Raw genomic sequence first — 20,083 nt, 5'->3', positions numbered from 1 at the left:
AAGGGTAGGCCTACTTAAAAACATCCCATAAATAATAATGACAACTTTCCCCCGAAATCAAAGGCATTTCATTTCATCATTTGTGTACATTTTAATTTCCCAAGACGTTTTTAGATTCCTCTTGGGCTACTCTGGGCTATCTCACCCAGACAATCAGACATGCGAAAAACGCTCTCACGTCTCCCTCCCATTCAGGCAGATATCTAGACACCTTAGCATTGGGGACCCGGGCCAGACGGTCTGTGTTGATGTCTGAGTTCGATGACAAATTGAGCTCTCAAAATAAGTTATTTTGTTAGCTAGATTTTAACGGTAACGTATTGTAGTTCACAAATCGTTTCATGTAATTGTATGCGATATGGTATGCAATTGCTCAATTGCCTTTTGAAGACAGGGTTACGTTAGAATTATAACTGAACACCTAGAGTAACCCGAGCACCTCTGTAGTGTGCTAACAGGCTTGCTAGCTTTGCGGAAACCGAACGAATCTAACGTAGTGAAACCATGGGGAACCGGGGGATGGAGGAATTGATCCCCCTGATCAATCAACTTCAGGATGCTTTCAGTTCAATTGGACAAAGCTGTAACTTGGACTTGCCCCAGATAGCCGTGGTCGGTGGACAAAGCGCTGGAAAAAGCTCTGTTTTGGAAAACTTCGTTGGAAGGTTAGTAGACTGTAGCTTGCTATCTAGGAAGCTAACGTCCGTAGCCAGCTAATGCTAGCCTGCTAGGTAACTAGTTATTTGCAGTTTTATACAAACCAAATTTGTGATTTTAGTCAGAGTCCATCGGAGTAGTTATTTCGTTTTCGTGGGCTTTCATAATTGTATCAAGGAACTAGTGAGGTTTTATCGCACATTGAATCTGCTGATGTGTTCGCCCAGACTCATTGAAATGGAAGGTCTGTTAGAGACAACCTAGATGTAGAGAGAATGTGAAATTTGTTTGGCAGGCAACTTCTGTTCTGAACAATGTCTGGTTTATTTATATATTTAGTAAAAGAAACATAGAAAACATAAGGCTATGTTTTGTAACGTTGCATTTTAAGGCTCGTCAAACTTTTTTGTGGAAAAGACGAAAATAGAAACGCAGCCGTGTGTGATGGTTGGAGAATGACAGCGGAGATCGAGACGACTCTCGCCACTTGCTACAAGAGTCGGCTGTCTTTGCAGAGTACGAATTTAACTTCTGTTTGTGGCCAACCCGTCATCATATGCATGATGTTGCAGGTTTTATTTGTCAATATAGTTGTCTACCACCTGTCACAGCATTATTGCAACATACCTTCGGAAATAACCATTATGTTCTACTGGTGCAACCGGCTGCAGGGCTGTATGTGAGTTTCGAATGACACTTGTGTAACCAGTGGAAGCACTTCCTGCATTGGAAGCGCAATGCAGTTGAAGCGTTTACATTGTATCATATGAAATAAATCTTTTTTTTTTAATGTTTGAATCTATTATTTTTTTTCCATTACACCTCATACAACCGTAACTGGGTTACATTTAACGTGAACTGGATTGTTATTCGATTGTGTTTATGCACCTATAGCAAACCACTCCCGGGTCAGCTGATATTTTGATGGTAGGGCCTACACTAAGCGCGCAGGTAAACTTAGGTGTGGGGCCGCTTAGACTATTTATAATCTGCAGACACGCCTAGATGAGCCAGCAGCCTTGGGTCGTCTTCCCTGTGTCCTGATTTTGAAAGGGAATGAAAAGCTGAAAGAGGAAGACTGCAGGAGAGACTGCAAGAGGAAGGCTGCAACATATTGTTGCCTTTAGGCACTTCTGCAGATCAGACTTCCTGCGAACATTTATTTTCCTCTCCAGTAGTTTTTATTTGCGAATAATGCAAAGTGAGTCCAAATCGTCGTTTTATTTTACAGTTCACTGTAATATACAGCTTTCATGTTTAGTCTCATGTAGGGCTTGTTAGTTTGAATATCATCCTTTGAAAATTGTGAACGTGTTTAAAACCTGTTGACACCTTTGTCACTTTGTCTTTCAAAATGTGCACAATGAAATGTTATGGCCAGCAAGTAGGTGGTGTTTATTCTATATGACAGTTGTGAATGGAGAGGTTTGACATGTTTGTTTGTCCAATATTAAAATGTAAGTTAGTTAGAACAATATCAATGATGCAATGCTTTTGGAACAATTACATGTAGCTGGGTGATTACTAATTTGCCTCTGTAGATGTTACATCCTTATTAGTAGCTTATTTATTTAGTGTAATTTAATACAGTTGTGCCTTTTACAGATCATTGGAAATGTATGCAGTGCATTAATACAGGTTGTACAAAAAACATAGGGAATCAATAGATATTTTGCATGAAAATCTGCCTACTGTCAGATGTCATATAGTTTTTGTTTCTTGTGGGTTTGCCCTTCTGTCAATCAAATAAGATTGCTGCTGAGATTGGAGAAGGTGACACTTTAGCCTATCATCTAGGTTTACCAATTCAGAAAAACAACAAATCAGGAGTGTAGCATTTTCCACCATCCACCCTTCCCCTCCCCTCACCTCCCTGTCCTTGTTCTTTTTATGGTTCCCATTTAGGCACAGGAACACAGAAATCCATTGTCAACACACTCACATATAAGCTTGCATGTAAAGTGCAAAGTCCTCCCTCATGCCAGTCCAGTACATAGCCTAGTTGTATGGGGCGACATGAAGGAAAGGCTGAAAGGCTGACCTCACTCGAAGCATAGCAGGACTGAGGTCACTCACAGCAGACTGTCTGCGTTGTTGCAAGATCTTGGTCTCAGCCACTATAGACTACTTCCTGTCTGTAAAAGTGTGATATACTGTAAAAGTGCCAGTGTAGGCCATGGAAGTATACACTATCTGGAGGTTTGTTGTCAATTGCTGTGAAAGATTGAGTCAATGGCTCGATGCAGCTTTTGTCACCTTTCATCTCTGTAAATGTGAAGTCTCTCACACCTCAGCTGATGTTTTTCATCACAAAGTCGAAATAGAATGCCTGGAATTGTTTTCACTCAATGTGATGGTTCTTTTCTCAGGTTAATGATCTTCCACCAGTCCACATGTACCCTATGGGTGCATCCCCATTGGTGGGATGGTGGGGGTGGGTGGGTCTTGTTCCGTGGTTCCCTAGACTCTCAGCGCTCCTCCCCACAGTCGGGTGGTGTGACCGCTGATCGGAGACCTTTCAAAGAAGCAGGAAAAACTAGCAGCACCTGTTTTTTGTCCCAGTTCTTTTCCTCTCTCTCTCCTCTCTGAGTCTTATTTAAACCCAGTGTGATGTCATCTCACAATGGCAGCTACGGATTTCATGTTAAATATTTAAACAGCCAAGTGAAAGGGAATGTTTCCTTTTCTTAAAAGAGAGGCTTTTCTTGACCGCTTTCTTTTGTCAAAAGTAAGTGGGTTTGCTGTTGCTAGTGAGGGCATTCTCGGCCATGTCGCCCACGCTCACAAAACACTTATGTGCTGCATAGTTATTTATGTGCAGTGGATTGATTGAGTTTGCCTGATGTGGAGCGCTGTGCCCATGGTGTGATTAAGTTTACACTGGGTGGCTGTTATTCTCTGGAGCTGTAAAAAGAGAGGTTGTCCTGATACTGCAAAGCACATGTCTCAGGGTTTAATCTAATAGAATCGTGACTCAGCAACAAGGCATTGCATCTGTACCCCAAATGGGTGTGGCCACTATGCGTGCGTGCGTGTGCGTGTGTGTGTGTGTGTGTGTGTGTGTGTGTGTGTGTGTGTGTGTGTGTGTGTGTGTGTGTGTGTGTGTGTGTGTGTGTGTGTGTGTGTGTGTGTGTGTGTGTGTGTGTGTGTGTGTGTGTGTGTGTGTGTGTGTGTGTGTGTGTGTGTGTGTGTGTGTGTGTGTGTTACTGTGATGGTCTCAGAGGACATTATAACTGACCCTCTCACTGCCGTCAAAGCAACAGCTACATGTGTGTGTGAGTGAGAGAAAGAGTGAGAAAGTGAAAGGGACAGAGAGGTGGAGTGTGAGTAAGCAAGTAAGAGAAGGAGGGAGAGAAATAGCGATAGCTCACACCCTGCTCTAAACTAACCCATACAGAGTCACCACTAAAATGTTGATTAGCAATCTCTATTTAATCATGAACAAAATGGCCAGATAAACAATGGCCTGTTTGTATTGTTTTTTCCCCTCTCGAGCCCTCTCCGTGTCCTTTCATTGTCCTACGCCTGTGTTCAAAAAGCCGCACTCTAAAGAACAAAAAGTTACCCCATTTCATGTTTGCGCAATGGCGGGGGGGGCGGGGGGGGGGCACATTTAATGTCATTAGAATGTGCTTCTAGCATGGTTCCGGAGTCATCTCTGCCATCAGGCCCTTCTAGAACAGTCAGCACTAATGGCCTCCAATTGCATTGGTCTGAATTCGAGGTCATTTCGTCATCAAGTGGTGTTCTGCGTGGTTTAGGGAAATAGAATTTAATGGTGTTTGATGGGGGTTTCTGAGTATGTGGTTGAGAGGCTAACCAAGGTGAGTTCACTGAAAGCAAATGGTAAACGTCCATCTAGAAGAGCCTCATGGCTTCGTTTTGCATGGAGAATGAAATAGGTTCCTCCTATTAGGAGATTTACTATTTACTTTGAGTGAATTTACCAAAGTTAGCCACTCAACCACATACTCAGAAACCCTCTTTGCCTTCCAAGAATACCTCCTCTCCTAACACTTCTAACAACTTAACACACCTAACATGGACTTACCATGCACTTCCCTCTCTTCCCTCCTCCTCTTCCTCCTTCTACCACCTTCTCCACCTACCACACTTTAACTAGCACCACTGATGATGTCGGCATCTTATCCTCTAGTACTAATATTGACTGATGCAGTAGTAATTCCTAGCTATGGTCTGCTCTGTGCTGTAGCTTGAATGCTATTCTCCTTCTGTAAGTCGCTTTGGATAAAGGCGTGTGCTAAATTAATAAATGTAAATAAGGAGTGGAGTAAGGAATGAGACGCTGACTTAGCTAAGCTGTGTGACGGGGGCCTCACCACATCATCTGTAACCATCAGTGGTGGAGTTATCACTTCTTTATTTTGTTCTAGCTGTTGTTGCGGGCCTTGTTCTGCTTCCTCTATCTGCAGGCAACTTTTGAGGAACCTGCTGCCACCTCTTTTTGCACTGTATTCTTCTTTTACGGGCAGGGGGAGAAATAGCATTTCATCTGTTGCACTGTGCCAACCATCAACCACCAAGCCACTAAACGTTTCAGCAGTCCCACATCAAAGCTGACTTACTTTAACAAAGCCCCCACCACCGTTCCCCTTTCATGTGGAGCGCAGAGATGAAAGGAGAACGGCAACATGGCAGACCGGTGTCAGAGATGCACTAACCAGAAGCACTTGATTCCCACCCTGTAATCAAAATGGAAACTTTTTGTGTGGTGTTAGCAAATTAGGTCCACTATTGACCACTGTGAGATCAATTGAGGCTTTTCAATACCTGTGTGCGCGTGCGTGCGTCTGTGCGTGCGTCTGTGCGTGCGTCTGTGTGTGTGATTGTGTGTGTGTGTGTCCCAGACTGCTGGTCTTTTCCACTGCATAATACATGATCACACAATCTGCTCTGCCTCCTCCATCATTTACAAGACATTAATAATGGACATCGGCCCACCTGCCCCTTCCTCTCCGGGAAACTGTAAGACAATCTGTATGGTCAAGTCCTGTTCAATCTCACACTCTAGATATGCTCATTTCTCAGCATCCTCTATGGTCATATTGTTCAATCTCACACTCTAGATATGCTTATTTCTCAGCATCCTCTATGGTCATATTGTTTCACAGTGATCTGCTTTATGAGGAGTGAGTAATTTCGGCTTTATCTGGCTGTTTACTGCCTACATGCACTCACTGTAATCTCCCGCCTGTTAACCAAGGGTTTAAAGTTTTGGATTAAGTATGAGAAGTACGATCATTGGTCTTTTGGGCACCTTGTGGGCACTCCACCCACCTCCGAGTGGTTTCATACATGCCACCGACACTTGTAGCCACATAGTAATGTAGTTTTTTAGTGACGTAATAAAGTAAAGTTTAATAAACTGCGGTTATTAAGCAGATGTGGTCAATACACATTTTTGTTGTGTTTTCATTGGCATGAAACACTTTAGATGTGTCTAATAGACAGGAAATTAGTCATTGCTTGTGTCTATGACTTTTTTACTGAACAAGTGCATCTCTGATTCTTTCTGATCTCACTCCAGAAAGCTAACAGGTTCATTTGATCCTGATGTCAGTGAGCTATTGGGAACTATTGAAGTGTTGGATGGGGAGGCTTTAGTGACTGTGGCATGGATGCTTTGCGGGACGATTGTATCCCATTTCCATCATGCCTCAAAGCTTCCTCTGTCTCGGTGACCAGCTTTTGTCGTCAGCCTCCACCATTTAGCTTTGGCTAGCCTCCTTCCGCTTGAACCGTGGTGCTAGCAAAAAGCCAGTTTCTCATTGGCTGGTTTTGAGAAACAGCTATTGCACAAACATGGATAGTGTTGTTGGGCTACTGTTGTAATTATGTTGTCATGAAGTCATGGGCTGTTTACAGTTTCGGCAGTTGGTTCTTATTGTTATCAGTTCCGGGAAATGATGTCATACGTTCTGTCTATGTCATCTCCTCTGTGCTGTGCGTCCTTGGTGTCTTCTCCTCGGCCAGGCCCTCTGCCCCTTCACCTGCACCGCTTCGTCCACGCCTTAGCCAGCGTCCACTTGGCTACTCTCAGACTATGCCCACAGGTTAATGTGTAACAAGTCAAACGCTGTTCATAGAGTCAGCTGAGTAATGGGCGCTTCTTTCTTTTGTTTGTTCTCTTGTTCTTTCCTCCCTTCCTTTCCACTGTTATTTATGAGTTCATATGCGCTTTGTGTATATATGTGCTCCATAAAAGTGGCCCATAAAAATCTCTGAAGGCCATTATGGATTATCACATAACAACTCTCCCCAGCGGTTACTAAGATAGACTTCCTATTTCCTCTCTGACGGACTCTGTCTGTTGAAGTGAAAAGATCTGAGGAGACACTACTGGTGTCAGGCTTTGTTTGCACTGCCTCTTGCGGCAGGCCTCGCTGGGTCAGTGCATGTCCAGGTGTACCCCAGTAGCACCATCCCCTCTCGCCACCCTCTTCTCCCTCCTGGCAACCCCAGAACAGGCTGCTGTATGCAGGCCAGAGGAGCTCAGGCCAGTGGTGGTTCTGGTCTGATATGATCTGGGTCAAGCTTATGCCCTTCTGAATTGTGTGTCATTTTGTGCAAGCATGCATCCATCTCCTGTGTGTGCGTGTGTACAGAAAATGTCTGTGTGTGTACATACACAGGAAAGGCGTGTGTGTGCGTGTGTACGTGTGTACAGGAAAGGTCTATCTTTGTGTTTATATTGTGTGTGTGTGTGTGTGTGTGTATACATGTACATGACAAGTCCATCAGGGTGTTTGGATTGTGTGTGTGTGTGTGTGGGGGGGGGGGGCGGGTGAGTAAGGAGAGCCTTTGATTGACACCAGATGTAGAGCGTACCCTAGCTTCGTGCCGTGAGGCTGCGTGGTCCCTCTAGAGTCTGGCTAGGACCTGCCTGTCCTGTCCTGTCCTGTCCTGTCCTGTCCTGTGCAAGAGCAGGGTCTGCTCAGGGTAGACACTCTGACTCACTCCACTGGATGGGCGGCGTCTGGGCTTCTCATAGTTGTGGTCTACATGAGAACAAAGACCGATGAGTAGTGTTTGGGTAACGTTAGTTACTCACTCAAATGAGACAAGCGTTTTTTTGTAGTTTTGTACAGAAACACACCACAGCACCAGCTGTGGAAAGCATTCCTGCTCTTGGAATAGTCGCCTAATAAAAATGAGTTAAAAAAAATCAGTGCTTGCTTTATTAGTGGTAAAATCAATCATCTGTGAATCAATATCAATGATGTGCGAGGCCTACTTATGTAATACACACACACACACACACACACTATATATATATATATATATATATATATATATTACATACATACATACATACATACATACATACATACATACATACATACATACATACATACATACATACATACATACATACACACACACACACACACACACACACACACTTCTTCCTCTGTGAAATTCAGCTGGAAAATAGCTCTTCCGTATGTAGGTTAAGTGGTTGGGGAAAGTAACTCCCTCCATCTGCGGAGGAGACAGTGTCTCTGACTGTACCACAGCAGGCAGGGCAGGGTGTGGTGGGGGGTGTAGTGGGTAGTAACAGTGGTGTTCAGCAGTCAATGGGCCAGCAGGGAAGGCCAGACTATGAGTGGAGTGGACCCCCAGAGAATTATCCTTGCCTGACCCGTGACACATTTAGGGATGTAACGATTACCGGTATAATGGTAAACCGCGATAAAAATGTTGACTACTATAACAATTACCGTTTTCATTTCAAATATCATGATTATCACGGTTGATTACCGCGGTGTGGAAACCTAGCCTGCTTTTGACATACGGTAGACCTGGTACAATGAAACAAAACTGGTACCCTACTGATTCTGTTGTTTAATTGATGGTTTTAACTACGATTCGGATTAGGCTACACCTGATTTTAAAAGGCGGAACTTTTCCACCGCAAAATGTGCACTGTATCATGTAGCCACTCTGCTTCTTTTTATGTTCACGTCCACATTAAATCCATTCCACTCACGTTATCAGGAGAATACAGTAGCCTAAAGTTTTATTTTGAACGCTCACTTTGGTTTCACTCATTGCATCCAAATAACAGAATTAGCAAACTTCAAGTTATGGTAGGATAAGTTAAGCTATAAGCACATAGCCAATTAAACATGAAGAAAAAAGTGTATGGGACACTTTTTGAAACTATTTCAGCTTGTGTAGGCCGTTACATCCCTAGACACATTTAAACAGATCCCAATGCACAGGCTAGTTTACAGGAAAATGTTCTCACCATGGGCACAGCCACTGTGCATGCTCAACCTAGATATGGTCACTCATTTCTTTCTTTTTTTGCTCTCTCTCTTTAGGGACTTTCTTCCTCGTGGATCCGGCATCGTCACTCGCAGGCCCCTTGTTTTGCAGCTGGTCAACAATAAAGCAGGTGAATGGAATCTGCCAGACCAGACTAGATTAATATGATCCATGATTGAATGAATCCCATCCATATACAGTACATTTTTTACCTGTTTGGCACAAACTGTCTAATCCTTGTGTGTGTGACTGTCTACAGAGTATGCCGAGTTCTTGCACTGTAAGGGTAGAAAGTTTGTGGATTTTGAGGAGGTGCGGTCGGAGATCGAGGCGGAGACGGACCGCATCACAGGCTCCAACAAGGGCATCTCTCCCATCCCCATCAACCTCAAAGTCTTCTCTCCTAATGGTAAACTTAACGTGTTCGCACGCACACACATGCACGTATAGATACAGCATCATACAGGAAATGCCTTGAAGCTGTCATTACGAATAAAGGCTTTTCCACAAAGTATTTAAGAAATTTCAGCAGGCGTGTTCAATACTTTTTCCCTGTGCCATTCCACTTTTTTACTCATAACACTACTTTTAGACATTAATGTTTGGATTTTTATATATGTGTGGATTACCTAAGTTAATACTAATGTCCGGTGAAAATTTCATGCGAATAGCCTCACTGGAAGTATACTTACTGAAAAAAATGTTGACGCTGTATACCCTGTACACACTCTCTCTATTTATCTGTCTCACGCGCGGGTGCACACGTACATTTACATTTATTCATCTGGCAGACGCGTTTATCCAAAGTGACTTACATCAAAAGAATAACATTTCAGCTACAGAGCTACAGCTGCAGCAAAAGAAGAACATTTAAGCTACAGTGCAGAGGAGACTATAGCTAGGAATTACACAAACATGCAGACAAGTACAACCTCCCGCACTACCGACACTCTCACTCGCACACACAAACTGTCCAAACAGCGCACCTGAGAGTGTTTCCCCAGGTGCCTTTGTCCTAGTGTAAACATAGACACCTGTGCTGAAGTGTGTGTGTGTGTGTGTGTGTGTGTGTGTGTGTGTGTGTGTGTGTGTGTGTGTGTGTGTGTGCCTCCTCTCTGTGTACACACACCAAAAATGTACACATGCACAGGCTTGAGTCGAGGCACTGGCCTATGCTTACACAGAAACACAGAAATAAGCACTCCCGCTTCATTAGAAATGTCTCATGCTTCTTCTCTCTTTCTTACACTTTCCTTTTCTCTCTCTCTCTCTCTCTCTCAGTTTTGAATCTGACCCTAATTGACCTCCCGGGGATGACGAAGGTTGCAGTGGGAGACCAGCCTGTGGACATTGAATTCCAGATCAGGGAAATGCTGATGCAGTTCATCACCAAGGAGAGCTGCCTCATCCTGGCCGTCACGCCCGCCAACCAGGACCTGGCCAACTCGGACGCACTCAAGATAGCCAAGGAGGTGGACCCACAGGGTAGGACCCCGGAGGGAGAGGGACGAGGCTGCCGCCAGCCAGTCCCCACACGCCTGCCAATTAGTCAGATAGCTGTCATGAGTACATGTACAAAAGCACTCATTACGAAAGAAATGTCTTTACCCAAACTAAGATATCATGGAATCTGCTCTTGCATGTCTCGTGCGGAGCACTTGGTGTTTGAAAGGCGTTGGCAAAATTGAAAATTGATCCAATAAATACAGCATGCTGTGTAAATGGTCTATAGGGCTGTAACTAACAATCATTTTCAGAGTCGATTAATCTGACGATTATCTTAATAGTAAGGTGCAATATCATCAGAGATATTTTAATATTATACCAAAGTGCAGTATTATCATACAGAAAGGATCAAGTTATTTTCTCTAACTTTTTCAGCAGTGTAATGCCAAATGATTTGCGAGCCCTGTTGGTTTGTAAGGACAGCACCCTATACATTCTGCCTGATGGCAGCACCTCATATGCCTGGAATGACACAAATCGATTATCGAAATAGTTAGCAATTAATTTAAAAGTCAACAACTAATCGATGAATCGATTAATCATTGTAGTGTAGAGATAATACACATACTTACATTCACACATGTAAATAAATACATTACTAATACTATACCAGGTATATATTTTGTATGCTTAATGAGTGTGCACTCATTTCTACTAACACTCCTTATGTTGATCCTGGCTGCTGTGTATATTTTGAGCACTGGACAAAAGTCTTAATATACATTATGATTGCTACTGTATGTATATTCACACAGGCAAATGTTGTGCTTATGATAGTAAATGCATCTTGTACGTACTGGATGTGATGCAGATGACAATCCTAGCAAGTGCATAGTCATTTCCACCATAAGTGTGTCCAGTTGTGGGAGGGATGAGGAGTGAGAGCTGATTGTATTGACCTGTTCCCCAGGGCTGCGCACTATTGGCGTCATTACCAAACTGGATCTGATGGACGAAGGGACAGACGCCAGAGATATCCTGGAAAACAAACTGCTGCCTCTGCGCAGGGGTATGGACACTCCCTAACACGCTCACACACACACACATGTTTATGCATACACACACACACACACACACACACACACACCTATACCTATGTGCCCACACACCCAGAGACGGCATAGTTCTGCCCAAAACTCACCCTGTGTGTGTGTGTGTGTGTGTGTGTGTGTGTGTGTGTGTGTCTGTGTGTGTGTGTGTCTGTGTGTGTGTGTTTGTGTGTGTGTGTGTGTGTGTGTGTGTGTGTGTGTGTGTTTGCATGCCACAGGCTACATTGGGGTGGTGAACCGCAGTCAGAAGGACATTGATGGTAGAAAGGACATCAAAGTTGCGCTGGCGGCTGAGAGGAAGTTCTTCCTGTCGCACCCGAGCTACAGACACATGGCTGAGCGCATGGGCACCCCGCACCTGCAGAAGACCCTCAACCAGGTGTGCTGCCTCCTGCTGGATTCATACACAGTCCACAGGAGGCTTTTTATACTCTTTTGTCCACCAACACTAAAATATTAGCCATTTGTTTTTTTTAGCACAACGGATCAAAATTAGCATGCACAGCTAACTCTGGTTTATTTACAGCATTTTGCCTGTCAATCAATGAGCATTGTCCCTATCAAATAAACAAATTAAATAAATTAAGATAAAATGACTTATGTCTCCACCAGCAATTGACCAACCACATCCGTGACACGCTGCCTGGCCTACGTAGCAAGCTGCAGTCTCAGCTCCTCTCCCTGGAGAAGGAGGTGGAGGAGTTCAAGAACTTCAGGCCGGATGACCCCACCCGCAAGACTAAGGCTCTCCTCCAGTGAGTAGACTACGCCCTGAAATGGACGCTGCCATTAATCTTATTGATCCAATCAATTTCAGTATTGACTTCCAATGATTATGAAGACAACATAATCAAAATATAATGATCATTTTGCTGTATTCCATTTTGTAATAATGCTTTTATTTTGTCTTGAGTTACTGTATATCCAACGCACCCCTTGAGTTTACAGTGGTAACTGTTGTGTACGTGATCTTTTTTTGCCTTTAGTTTGTATTTTTTTTAAAGTTGAATTATATTTATTATATAGAATAATAGCATAATATACTATATCTACTGTGATCTTTTTCAAGTTTAAAAAATGGATGAAATCATTAAATAGTGCTAAATAAGCGGGATCTCAATATGGAACAAAATAATCAGGCCTGATTTTCTCCATGATTGAACTAGTGTGACTGAGGGAGGGGAGCTACTTGTTCCTGAGGTTTTTTTTTCTCAGAAGTCACATGATGTAGTTCTGAGGAGGTCCTCGGCCTGGGAGGTGTGTTTGGCGAGTAAGGGCATCTCAGGGGTTGAGGGCGTGCCATATATATCACAACATGAACATCACCTGGACTCTCATGGAGCGCCATTCGACCTTGCCGTTGCAGGATGGTGCAGCAGTTTGGAGTGGACTTTGAGAAGCGTATTGAGGGCTCCGGGGACCAGGTGGACACTAAGGAGCTATCGGGGGGAGCCAAGATCAACCGCATCTTTCACGAGCGCTTCCCCTTTGAGCTGGTCAAGGTAATGCGTCCATCTTACCCTCTGGATTGGTTAAGGACCAGATTGGCGTCCGTGTGCGTGTGTGTGTGTGTGTGTCAGGGAACGTTATCATGATTGGGGGCAAAGTCGTGGAATATCAAGGAATTTTGTTGTAGCAGTTTAAAAATTACTTGCCAAAATACATATATAAATAAACATGTATACCAATACAAATATTTCCACTCAGAATTGGTGTATATCTGGTCATTAGCTTTACTGCTTGCTTGAGTTGTTGTGGTTAGCCCAACTTTGGTTATTCAATGCCCATGTATTTCTCTTCTGCTCTAAAAAAAAGTCAAAGATACTTGAGCACTAGTATGCGGCTGCTCTGAAATCTTTGGTCAGTATATTGTACCATTCATTATGAGTCATGGAAATTCAGGTTTTTTTGTTAGGGAAAAGTCATGGAATTTTACATTTGGCTTAGAGTGGGAACCCTGTGTTTTCTGCATGTGTGTGTGTGTGTGTCTGTGGTTTCTCTGAGACCATGACTCACGCCGTCTCCTTTCCGTTCGCCTTCTCAGATTGTGTTTGACGAGAAGGAACTGAGGAAGGAGATCAGCCACGCCATCAAGAACGTCCACGGCGTCAGGCAAGTCTGGCCAGAGCCCAGCTCCCCCTCTCCCCCTCTAACTTAACGCCCAGCGCAGCAAAGAGGAGGGACACCCGTAGAGAGGCACACTCATCCTTTCATCATGCCATCACCCCCCCCCCCCCCTGTTCCCTCTTCTCCCCACACGTGTAGTCTGATCAAAAGCATTGTGGAGCATCACTGCCGTAGAGCTGGACATGCCATTGATATGTCTTAGAACCCTCTGTCCCCATCGTTCAGTCTCTGGATATGTTTAGAGTAGTGCTTTTATGTGGAGATCTTAACATGTGTATTCCCTTCTCCCCCATCACGTTCTCTCTCTTTCTCTCTCTCCTCTCTCTCTCTCTCTCTCTCTCTCTCTCTCTCTCTCTCTCTATCTTGCTCATTTTGCCACCTGACTGTTTTTCTTACTTATTTCTGTCTCTCCCAACACACTCTCTTTCTTTCTTTCTTTCTTTCTCTCTCTCTCTCTCTCCTCTCCCTCTCTCTCTCGCTCGTTTGCTGGTTTCCTTCTTACCTCTTCCTCTCTCTCCCAACACAACTGTGCAAACCTCTCCCCATGTGTACATGTGTTTGGAATGTGTCCTCATCTATTTTAACGAAACGCTATCAAATTGCTTGTCTCTCTTCCTCTCTTCGTCTCTGCTTTGTCTGTCTGTCTGTCTGTCTCTCACTGGGTCCTCATGTCTTCTGTCTGCCTGTCACTCTGCCTCTGTCTCCCTGTCTGGCTTATCTGTCTGTCTTGTCTTTCCGTCTGTCTGTCTGTCTCCTCTTGTGCGTTCTCAGAACGGGCCTGTTCACTCCAGACCTGGCGTTTGAAGCCATCGTGAAAAAGCAGATCGTTAAGGTGAAAGAGCCCTGTGTCAAATGTATCGATCTGGTCATTCAGGAGCTCATCAACACAGTCAGGGATTGCACCGGCAAGGTACAGCAGGGGGCGGTGGTCTGCCAATCCACCCCCCCCACCCCCCCACCCCTATGCCTGGCCACAGGGAGCCTCCAATCAGTCTGTGAGGGGTGACTCACACTGCCGTGAAGTCCACCATAGTAGTGTTTAGTCTGGGAGAGAGTTATGGGTAGATGATATGGGATGGAGATGGTGTGTGTGTGTGGGGGGGGGGGGGGGGGGGGATTAAGGGTGGGTAAGGTTGGCATGTGTGGGTGACGGTGGCAGTGTGATCCCCCTCTCCCAGGCTCTGCGGGCTCCTCTGCTTGTCGTGGTGTGTTTGGGGTGTTGTGGCCGTCTCGTGGATGTGCAGGGATGAGGCTCAGGGACGCACGTCTCCCGATGCGTCTCAGCTGAACATCTCTGGGTGGCGGTTCAAGGGACAAGCTGCCGGAGAAACCTCACCACACATCTCTCCCTCTGCCTTGAAGCATACCTCTCGTCTTAGATTACTGGCAGCAGCCACTAGTGAGGTTTGTTGGATGTGTTTCCAGGGAAGTATTGTTTAGAGCGATATGGATGTGTGGTACCGGTGGTTTGTCCCACGTTTGAACCGCTTTTTCTATTTAGTCTTGGTGTAGACTTTAGATAATTGACTAACCAAACTAAGTTTCTTCTTGTTTTTCTCTCCCTGTCTCTTGGCCCTCTCTCTTTCCCTTGTCCTCTTTGCCCTGTCCTCTTTCTCTTTCTCTCTCTCTCCCTCTCTCTCTCTGTTTCTTCTCTTTGTCCACCTCCTCTGGTGCCCTCTCTTGATTGTAACCCCTCCTATCTCATGGTGCCTCAGAACGGGGCTGTTCACCCCCGACCTGGCCTTCGAGGCCATCGTCAAAAAGCAGATCCGCAAACTGACCGCGCCCAGTCTGAAATGCGTGGACCTGGTGGTGTCTGAGCTCACCACGCTCGTCAGGAGGAGCGCAGAGAAGGTAACCGGCAGCGGGCCGGCGCCGGCCCGGCACAAACCAAGGCTGTGGAAGAAAGATCGCTGGAAAAGCAACAAGATCTTGCAGCCTTGGGGTGGATGCTATTTTCCCCCTGTACCCACCACCCCCATTTCTCCCGCAATCGCCTCCACCTTCCCCTCCTCCGTCAACACACTGCTCCCTCACACCAATCAGTAGAGGCATTCATGAAGGCTGTCATTCCCAGAGCCCTCTGTCACTCTCCATGATTGCGTTTCGCTTTCAGGCCTGGCGTGTGAATATATCCGCTCTCATAACCTCAACCCCCACCACAACCACCACCACCACCAGCGTGCCGCCAATCTCATGCAAATCGCTTTGCCAAATTGAGGAGCGTCCCTCATAATCTCTGCACCATCTCAGCGCTGCCATCTGGCTCCTGGCCTCTCAGAATGATTCTTTTATTTATTCATATCCAAATCCCCCAATCCCATCACCCCCCCCCCCCCCTCCGCCTGTCTCGAAACAACACACACTCGGTTTGGTGGTAAAAGATTTCCTCCCAGCTCTGACCTCTAGCAGGTGGCTGACCTTCTTGTGTCTGTTCAGCTACAGGGAAATAGCAAAGGCCAAGGTCCAACAGAAGCAGAACCGTGTTTACCACCTCAGGCTCTCTATGGAGCCCTCAGGTGTTACCATAGCAACAGGGTTAATGTGTGCCCCACATGGACGAAGGAGGAACTACACTTTCCTCTCTCGTCTTTTATTACCAAACTCTTCATGTTCTGTCCACTTTATTATTCCATTTCTCTCAGTTTCTCTCAACTAACCTCTGAGCACAGAGAAAAAGTAATGGGAAGCACCATCGCCCGCACGTGACCATCTGCTCCATTCATTTTGAATTCCTTTTGGACCCCAATCAGTAGCATGAGCAGTCACGCACCTTTAAAGCCTTGTGTTCCAAACCAACAGGAACATGCAAATCATTCCCTCATGTTGAGATGTGGTCATTCTCAGTGTAGTCATGTGGTCATCTGTGTGGTCATGGTGTATTCCTTGCTGCTTTGGAAAATGTGTGTGTGTGTGTGTATGTTTGTGTGTTTGTGTGTGTGTGTGTGTGTGTGTGTGTGTGTGTTTGTGAGCACTGCTTTGTGTGAAAGAGTAAATCAATGTGTTTGGATTTAATCATCCACTCCACTTACCACCCCAGATTTTATCCTGTTAAAGTTCTCTTAGTTGTGTGTGCATGGCTGATCACATGACGTGAGTTTGTGCGTGTGTGTGTGTGTGTGAATGTGCTGTTGTCATGTATGACCTATGATAAGTGTGAGTTGCGCTGCAGTGATGTGTGGTTGGCTCCACAGCTCGGCTCTTACCCCAGACTGCGAGAGGAGACCGAGAGGATCGTTACCACCCACGTCAGGGACCGAGAGAGCAAGACCAAGGACCAGGTGAGGCTGCGGCTCGTTTCAGAACACACCCAGGCCATTTCATACCATTTCACCAGCTCTATTCATTTGGTTATGCTGTTATGACAAATGACTCACAGAGACAGGAAGTCTTCCCTTTACTGTCATGTCATTTGAGAGGTGTGTTATGATACTGAGGATGCTCCAAATGTTTAAGTGTGTTAGATTGTGGTTCATGGTGTCACTCTCATGATGTCTGTCTGTCTGTCTGTCTGTCTCTCTTTCTTTCTTTCTTTCTTTCTTTCTTTCTTTCTTTCTCTCTCTCTCTGGTTGTAGGTTCTTCTGCTTATTGACATCGAGCTGTCATACATCAACACCAACCACGAGGACTTCATAGGCTTTGCTAAGTATGGATTTTCTCGGCACGGTCTTCTTCACCTTGGATTCCTAATCCTTCCATTTGCACCCAAAACCTTTCCCTGATAGAAGTGTGTGTGTGTGTGTGTGTGTTTGTGTGTGTGTGTGTGTGTGTGTGTGTGTGTGAGTGTGTGTGTGTATGTGTCTGTCTGTGCGTCTGGGTGCATTAAGGAATGTCCTTTAACCTCCCGCTGCTTGTATTGAAATGTTCTGAGAAACTCACCTTGAGGATAAAGAGCTTAACATATGGAAGAGCCACAATGACCCAGCGTGGCATCTCTCTTGGAACTCTGAGGTCGTCCAGAATTCCATTCCACAAGCCTGACAGAATCATTTCAAGTGGTTTGTTTGGGTTGGGCTTGATTTGGTTTGACGTTTGGTTGTTTTGACAGACATATTCATTTAACACCCATTAGTGCTATTGCAACCCTCCTGCTGTGATGCTGGACGATGAAACGGGTTGGAGTTTTACTGTGGCTAATTCTGAGCCGATTTGTGGTCAGCGGATGCAGACGGTCCTAACGCTTGCACCAGGAGAACTCATTGCATGGTGTTCGTAGATCCCCCATTGTTAGAGAGCGAAAGCTTTTGATGAGTTGCTGCACGAGGTCGCCCCACCCTAAAGGAGAGGTCTTCTGTTGAGTATGACACCTTGTTTTTGACTGGAGTGACACCGATCTGCATCGTCTCTGCATCGTTTAAGTGCCTGACTGGTTTCCCCCCTCTCCCCCCCAAATGCACTCTGCATCCCCGGGTCAGCTTGCCTCTAGAGGGCCATGAGCATGGGTGCAGTGTGTGTTGCCGGCGCAGTGTGTTTTTGTTTTTTTGTTTAACGGTTCTCGTGAACGTCACTTTCAGCCTTGACTTCCGAAGGCTGGACGACGGTGGCTCTCCAGGGTTCACCAACAACAGGTGCGCTCCCAGGTCCACCCCCCCACCCCCCACCCCATACCCCCACACACCTGGGTTGCGGTGCCCTCCCCTCCTCACGCAGAACTTAACTTGGGTTCAGAGCAGCCATTCTTTCCCAAGTCACCCACCCAGCTTCTAGAGTCCCCTGATAGCTGACTCTTGATGGGTATAAGTTTAGACGCAGCTAAATGTACATTGTTGTTCTTAGACGTGCGTTTTAGACGTTAATGAGGTAGTGGTGAGTATGAACATGCTTGTTGACCACTACCTTACCCCTGTCTCATCTTTCTGTCTTGTCTTTCTGTCTGTCTGTCTGTATCTGGTTTGAAACGTGTCTCTCTCTCAACAGCGCACAGCAGAGGAACACCCATGCAAACAAGAAGAGGGCCATTCCTAACCAGGTACGGGCTTCCTGTCTCGTCACTCTGATCCCAAATGACACCCCTCAGAAGTCCTCATCATAAGCAGTCAGATTCTGACCTCTCACCTTAATAATGACCCCCCCCACCACATCTATAACCTCTCCTTCTGATTCCAAGAAATAAACAGTACTGATCACATACTAGAATTTCCTGAAGACCTCCAGTTGAACCTACCATGCCCAAACTACCACTCTGTGAATGTTATATTTTGGTTGCATATCCTGTGTTTTCCTGTTTCCTGATCAATATGATGACTGTACCTGTATGTGGTGGAATCTGTCAAATGTCCCAGCTCACCCTGCACAGCCACCCAGTCTCGCTGTTCCAGAATGCTCCATATCTCAGCGAGCAACTCTGAACCCAGAGTTTCCCTAATTCCATTTTAGGGTGGGCAAAGTAATCAGTACATACCTCCCCTCCTACCCCTGCTGCCCTCCCTTCCCTCTTTGCATTTAAGGAATGAAACATCTCCTAACTAGCACTGCTTGTGTTAACTGTTTGTTTGCACCTGGACACTCAACAGGCATGATTCTCTACAGCACGGAAAACAAATAATCACAGTGTTATTGTTTTTCCACTCTTTGTCATGTTGTTTGTCATGTTCTAATGAACGTATGCTCTTGTTTGCTATAATTCAGAATGTGCATGGACGCGGTTGCCATTAATGAAGTTGCCAATTGTATTGAACTGGTTTGTGGAACTTCAAGTGAATCTAATCTAATTGCACGTAACTATTCTCTCTCTCTCTGTCTCTTTCTGTCCCTCTGTCATTCTGTCATTCTCCATCTCCATCTCTTTTACTCACCCAATTGGGTTCTCTCTATCATCTGTCTTCTCTTTCACATCCTTCTTGTTCCCTCCATCATACTTTTCCTTGTCTTTCTCCATCCTTACCTCTCTCTCACTCTCTCTCTCTCTCTCTCTCTCTCTGTCATTCTGCATTTTCTTTTTACTGTAATCTGCTCTGCCATCCCTCCCCCTACCTCTGACCCCCTCCCCCCACCGCACTGCAGGGTGAAATACTGGTAAGTACCCCACAAACCCCATACCTCTACACCCAGTTAGAGTTGACCAGTAGGGGGCGCCCCTTGCAGGAGAGCCGAGGCCATAACAGGGTAGCCGTCTGGTGTTCCTCGAGGAGACCAATGTTGGGGTCCTGGTCCCTCTGCCACCTCCCTCCCCCATGGGAGAGGCGCTAGGAGAGGCCACTAGGCTGATGAGGTGTTTCTCTCTCCTACAGCAAGGTGGCTTCGGTGAGGCCGAAACGGAAAAGGTACAACCGCCCCGGTGGTACTAAAAGATGGAACGCAGACAAATGTCAATCCGCTAACATATCGATATATTATTTTTATGGTCTCGCTGTCACCAGTAATCGGTGACGTTGTAAACTTCCAACCCACTGTATGTGCGCCCAATAATCGGTGTGCACATTAACAAACACAAGTAATTTATGTAATTGTGC

At 45.5% G+C, this 20,083-nt stretch overlaps 1 protein-coding gene across 4 annotated transcripts in view; it reads left to right on the top strand.

The window, feature by feature from the left end:
* Window positions 1–224: 224 nt before the first annotated feature.
* dnm2a (dynamin 2a) overlaps window positions 225–20,083 on the top strand; it is a 32,983-nt gene continuing 13,124 nt past the window's right edge. Inside the window, exons 1-14 of one of the 4 annotated variants that reach the window (XM_076266449.1) lie at window positions 225–665; window positions 9,006–9,079; window positions 9,209–9,358; window positions 10,231–10,434; window positions 11,366–11,464; window positions 11,723–11,883; window positions 12,117–12,259; window positions 12,871–13,006; window positions 13,549–13,616; window positions 15,347–15,485; window positions 16,826–16,912; window positions 17,207–17,277; window positions 18,549–18,600; window positions 19,635–19,646. In XM_076266449.1, the coding sequence (XP_076122564.1) occupies window positions 505–665; window positions 9,006–9,079; window positions 9,209–9,358; window positions 10,231–10,434; window positions 11,366–11,464; window positions 11,723–11,883; window positions 12,117–12,259; window positions 12,871–13,006; window positions 13,549–13,616; window positions 15,347–15,485; window positions 16,826–16,912; window positions 17,207–17,277; window positions 18,549–18,600; window positions 19,635–19,646 (1,557 nt within the window). In that variant the 5' untranslated portion in view covers window positions 225–504. Of the gene's footprint in view, window positions 666–9,005; window positions 9,080–9,208; window positions 9,359–10,230; window positions 10,435–11,365; window positions 11,465–11,722; window positions 11,884–12,116; window positions 12,260–12,870; window positions 13,007–13,548; window positions 13,617–14,402; window positions 14,542–15,346; window positions 15,486–16,825; window positions 16,913–17,206; window positions 17,278–18,548; window positions 18,601–19,634; window positions 19,647–20,083 lie in introns of all 4 variants that reach the window. The other 3 variants (XM_076266447.1, XM_076266450.1, XM_076266448.1) reach the window with 3 other exon arrangements.

This window comes from Alosa pseudoharengus, unplaced genomic scaffold (genome assembly GCF_046254945.1).
Source record: "Alosa pseudoharengus isolate Yale_2024_CS ecotype anadromous, Long Island Sound unplaced genomic scaffold, YU_APseudo_1.1 YU_APseudo_1.1_scf_4, whole genome shotgun sequence".
Classification (NCBI taxonomy): domain Eukaryota; kingdom Metazoa; phylum Chordata; class Actinopteri; order Clupeiformes; family Clupeidae; genus Alosa; species Alosa pseudoharengus.
This window is presented reverse-complemented; position numbering and strand designations above follow the sequence as displayed.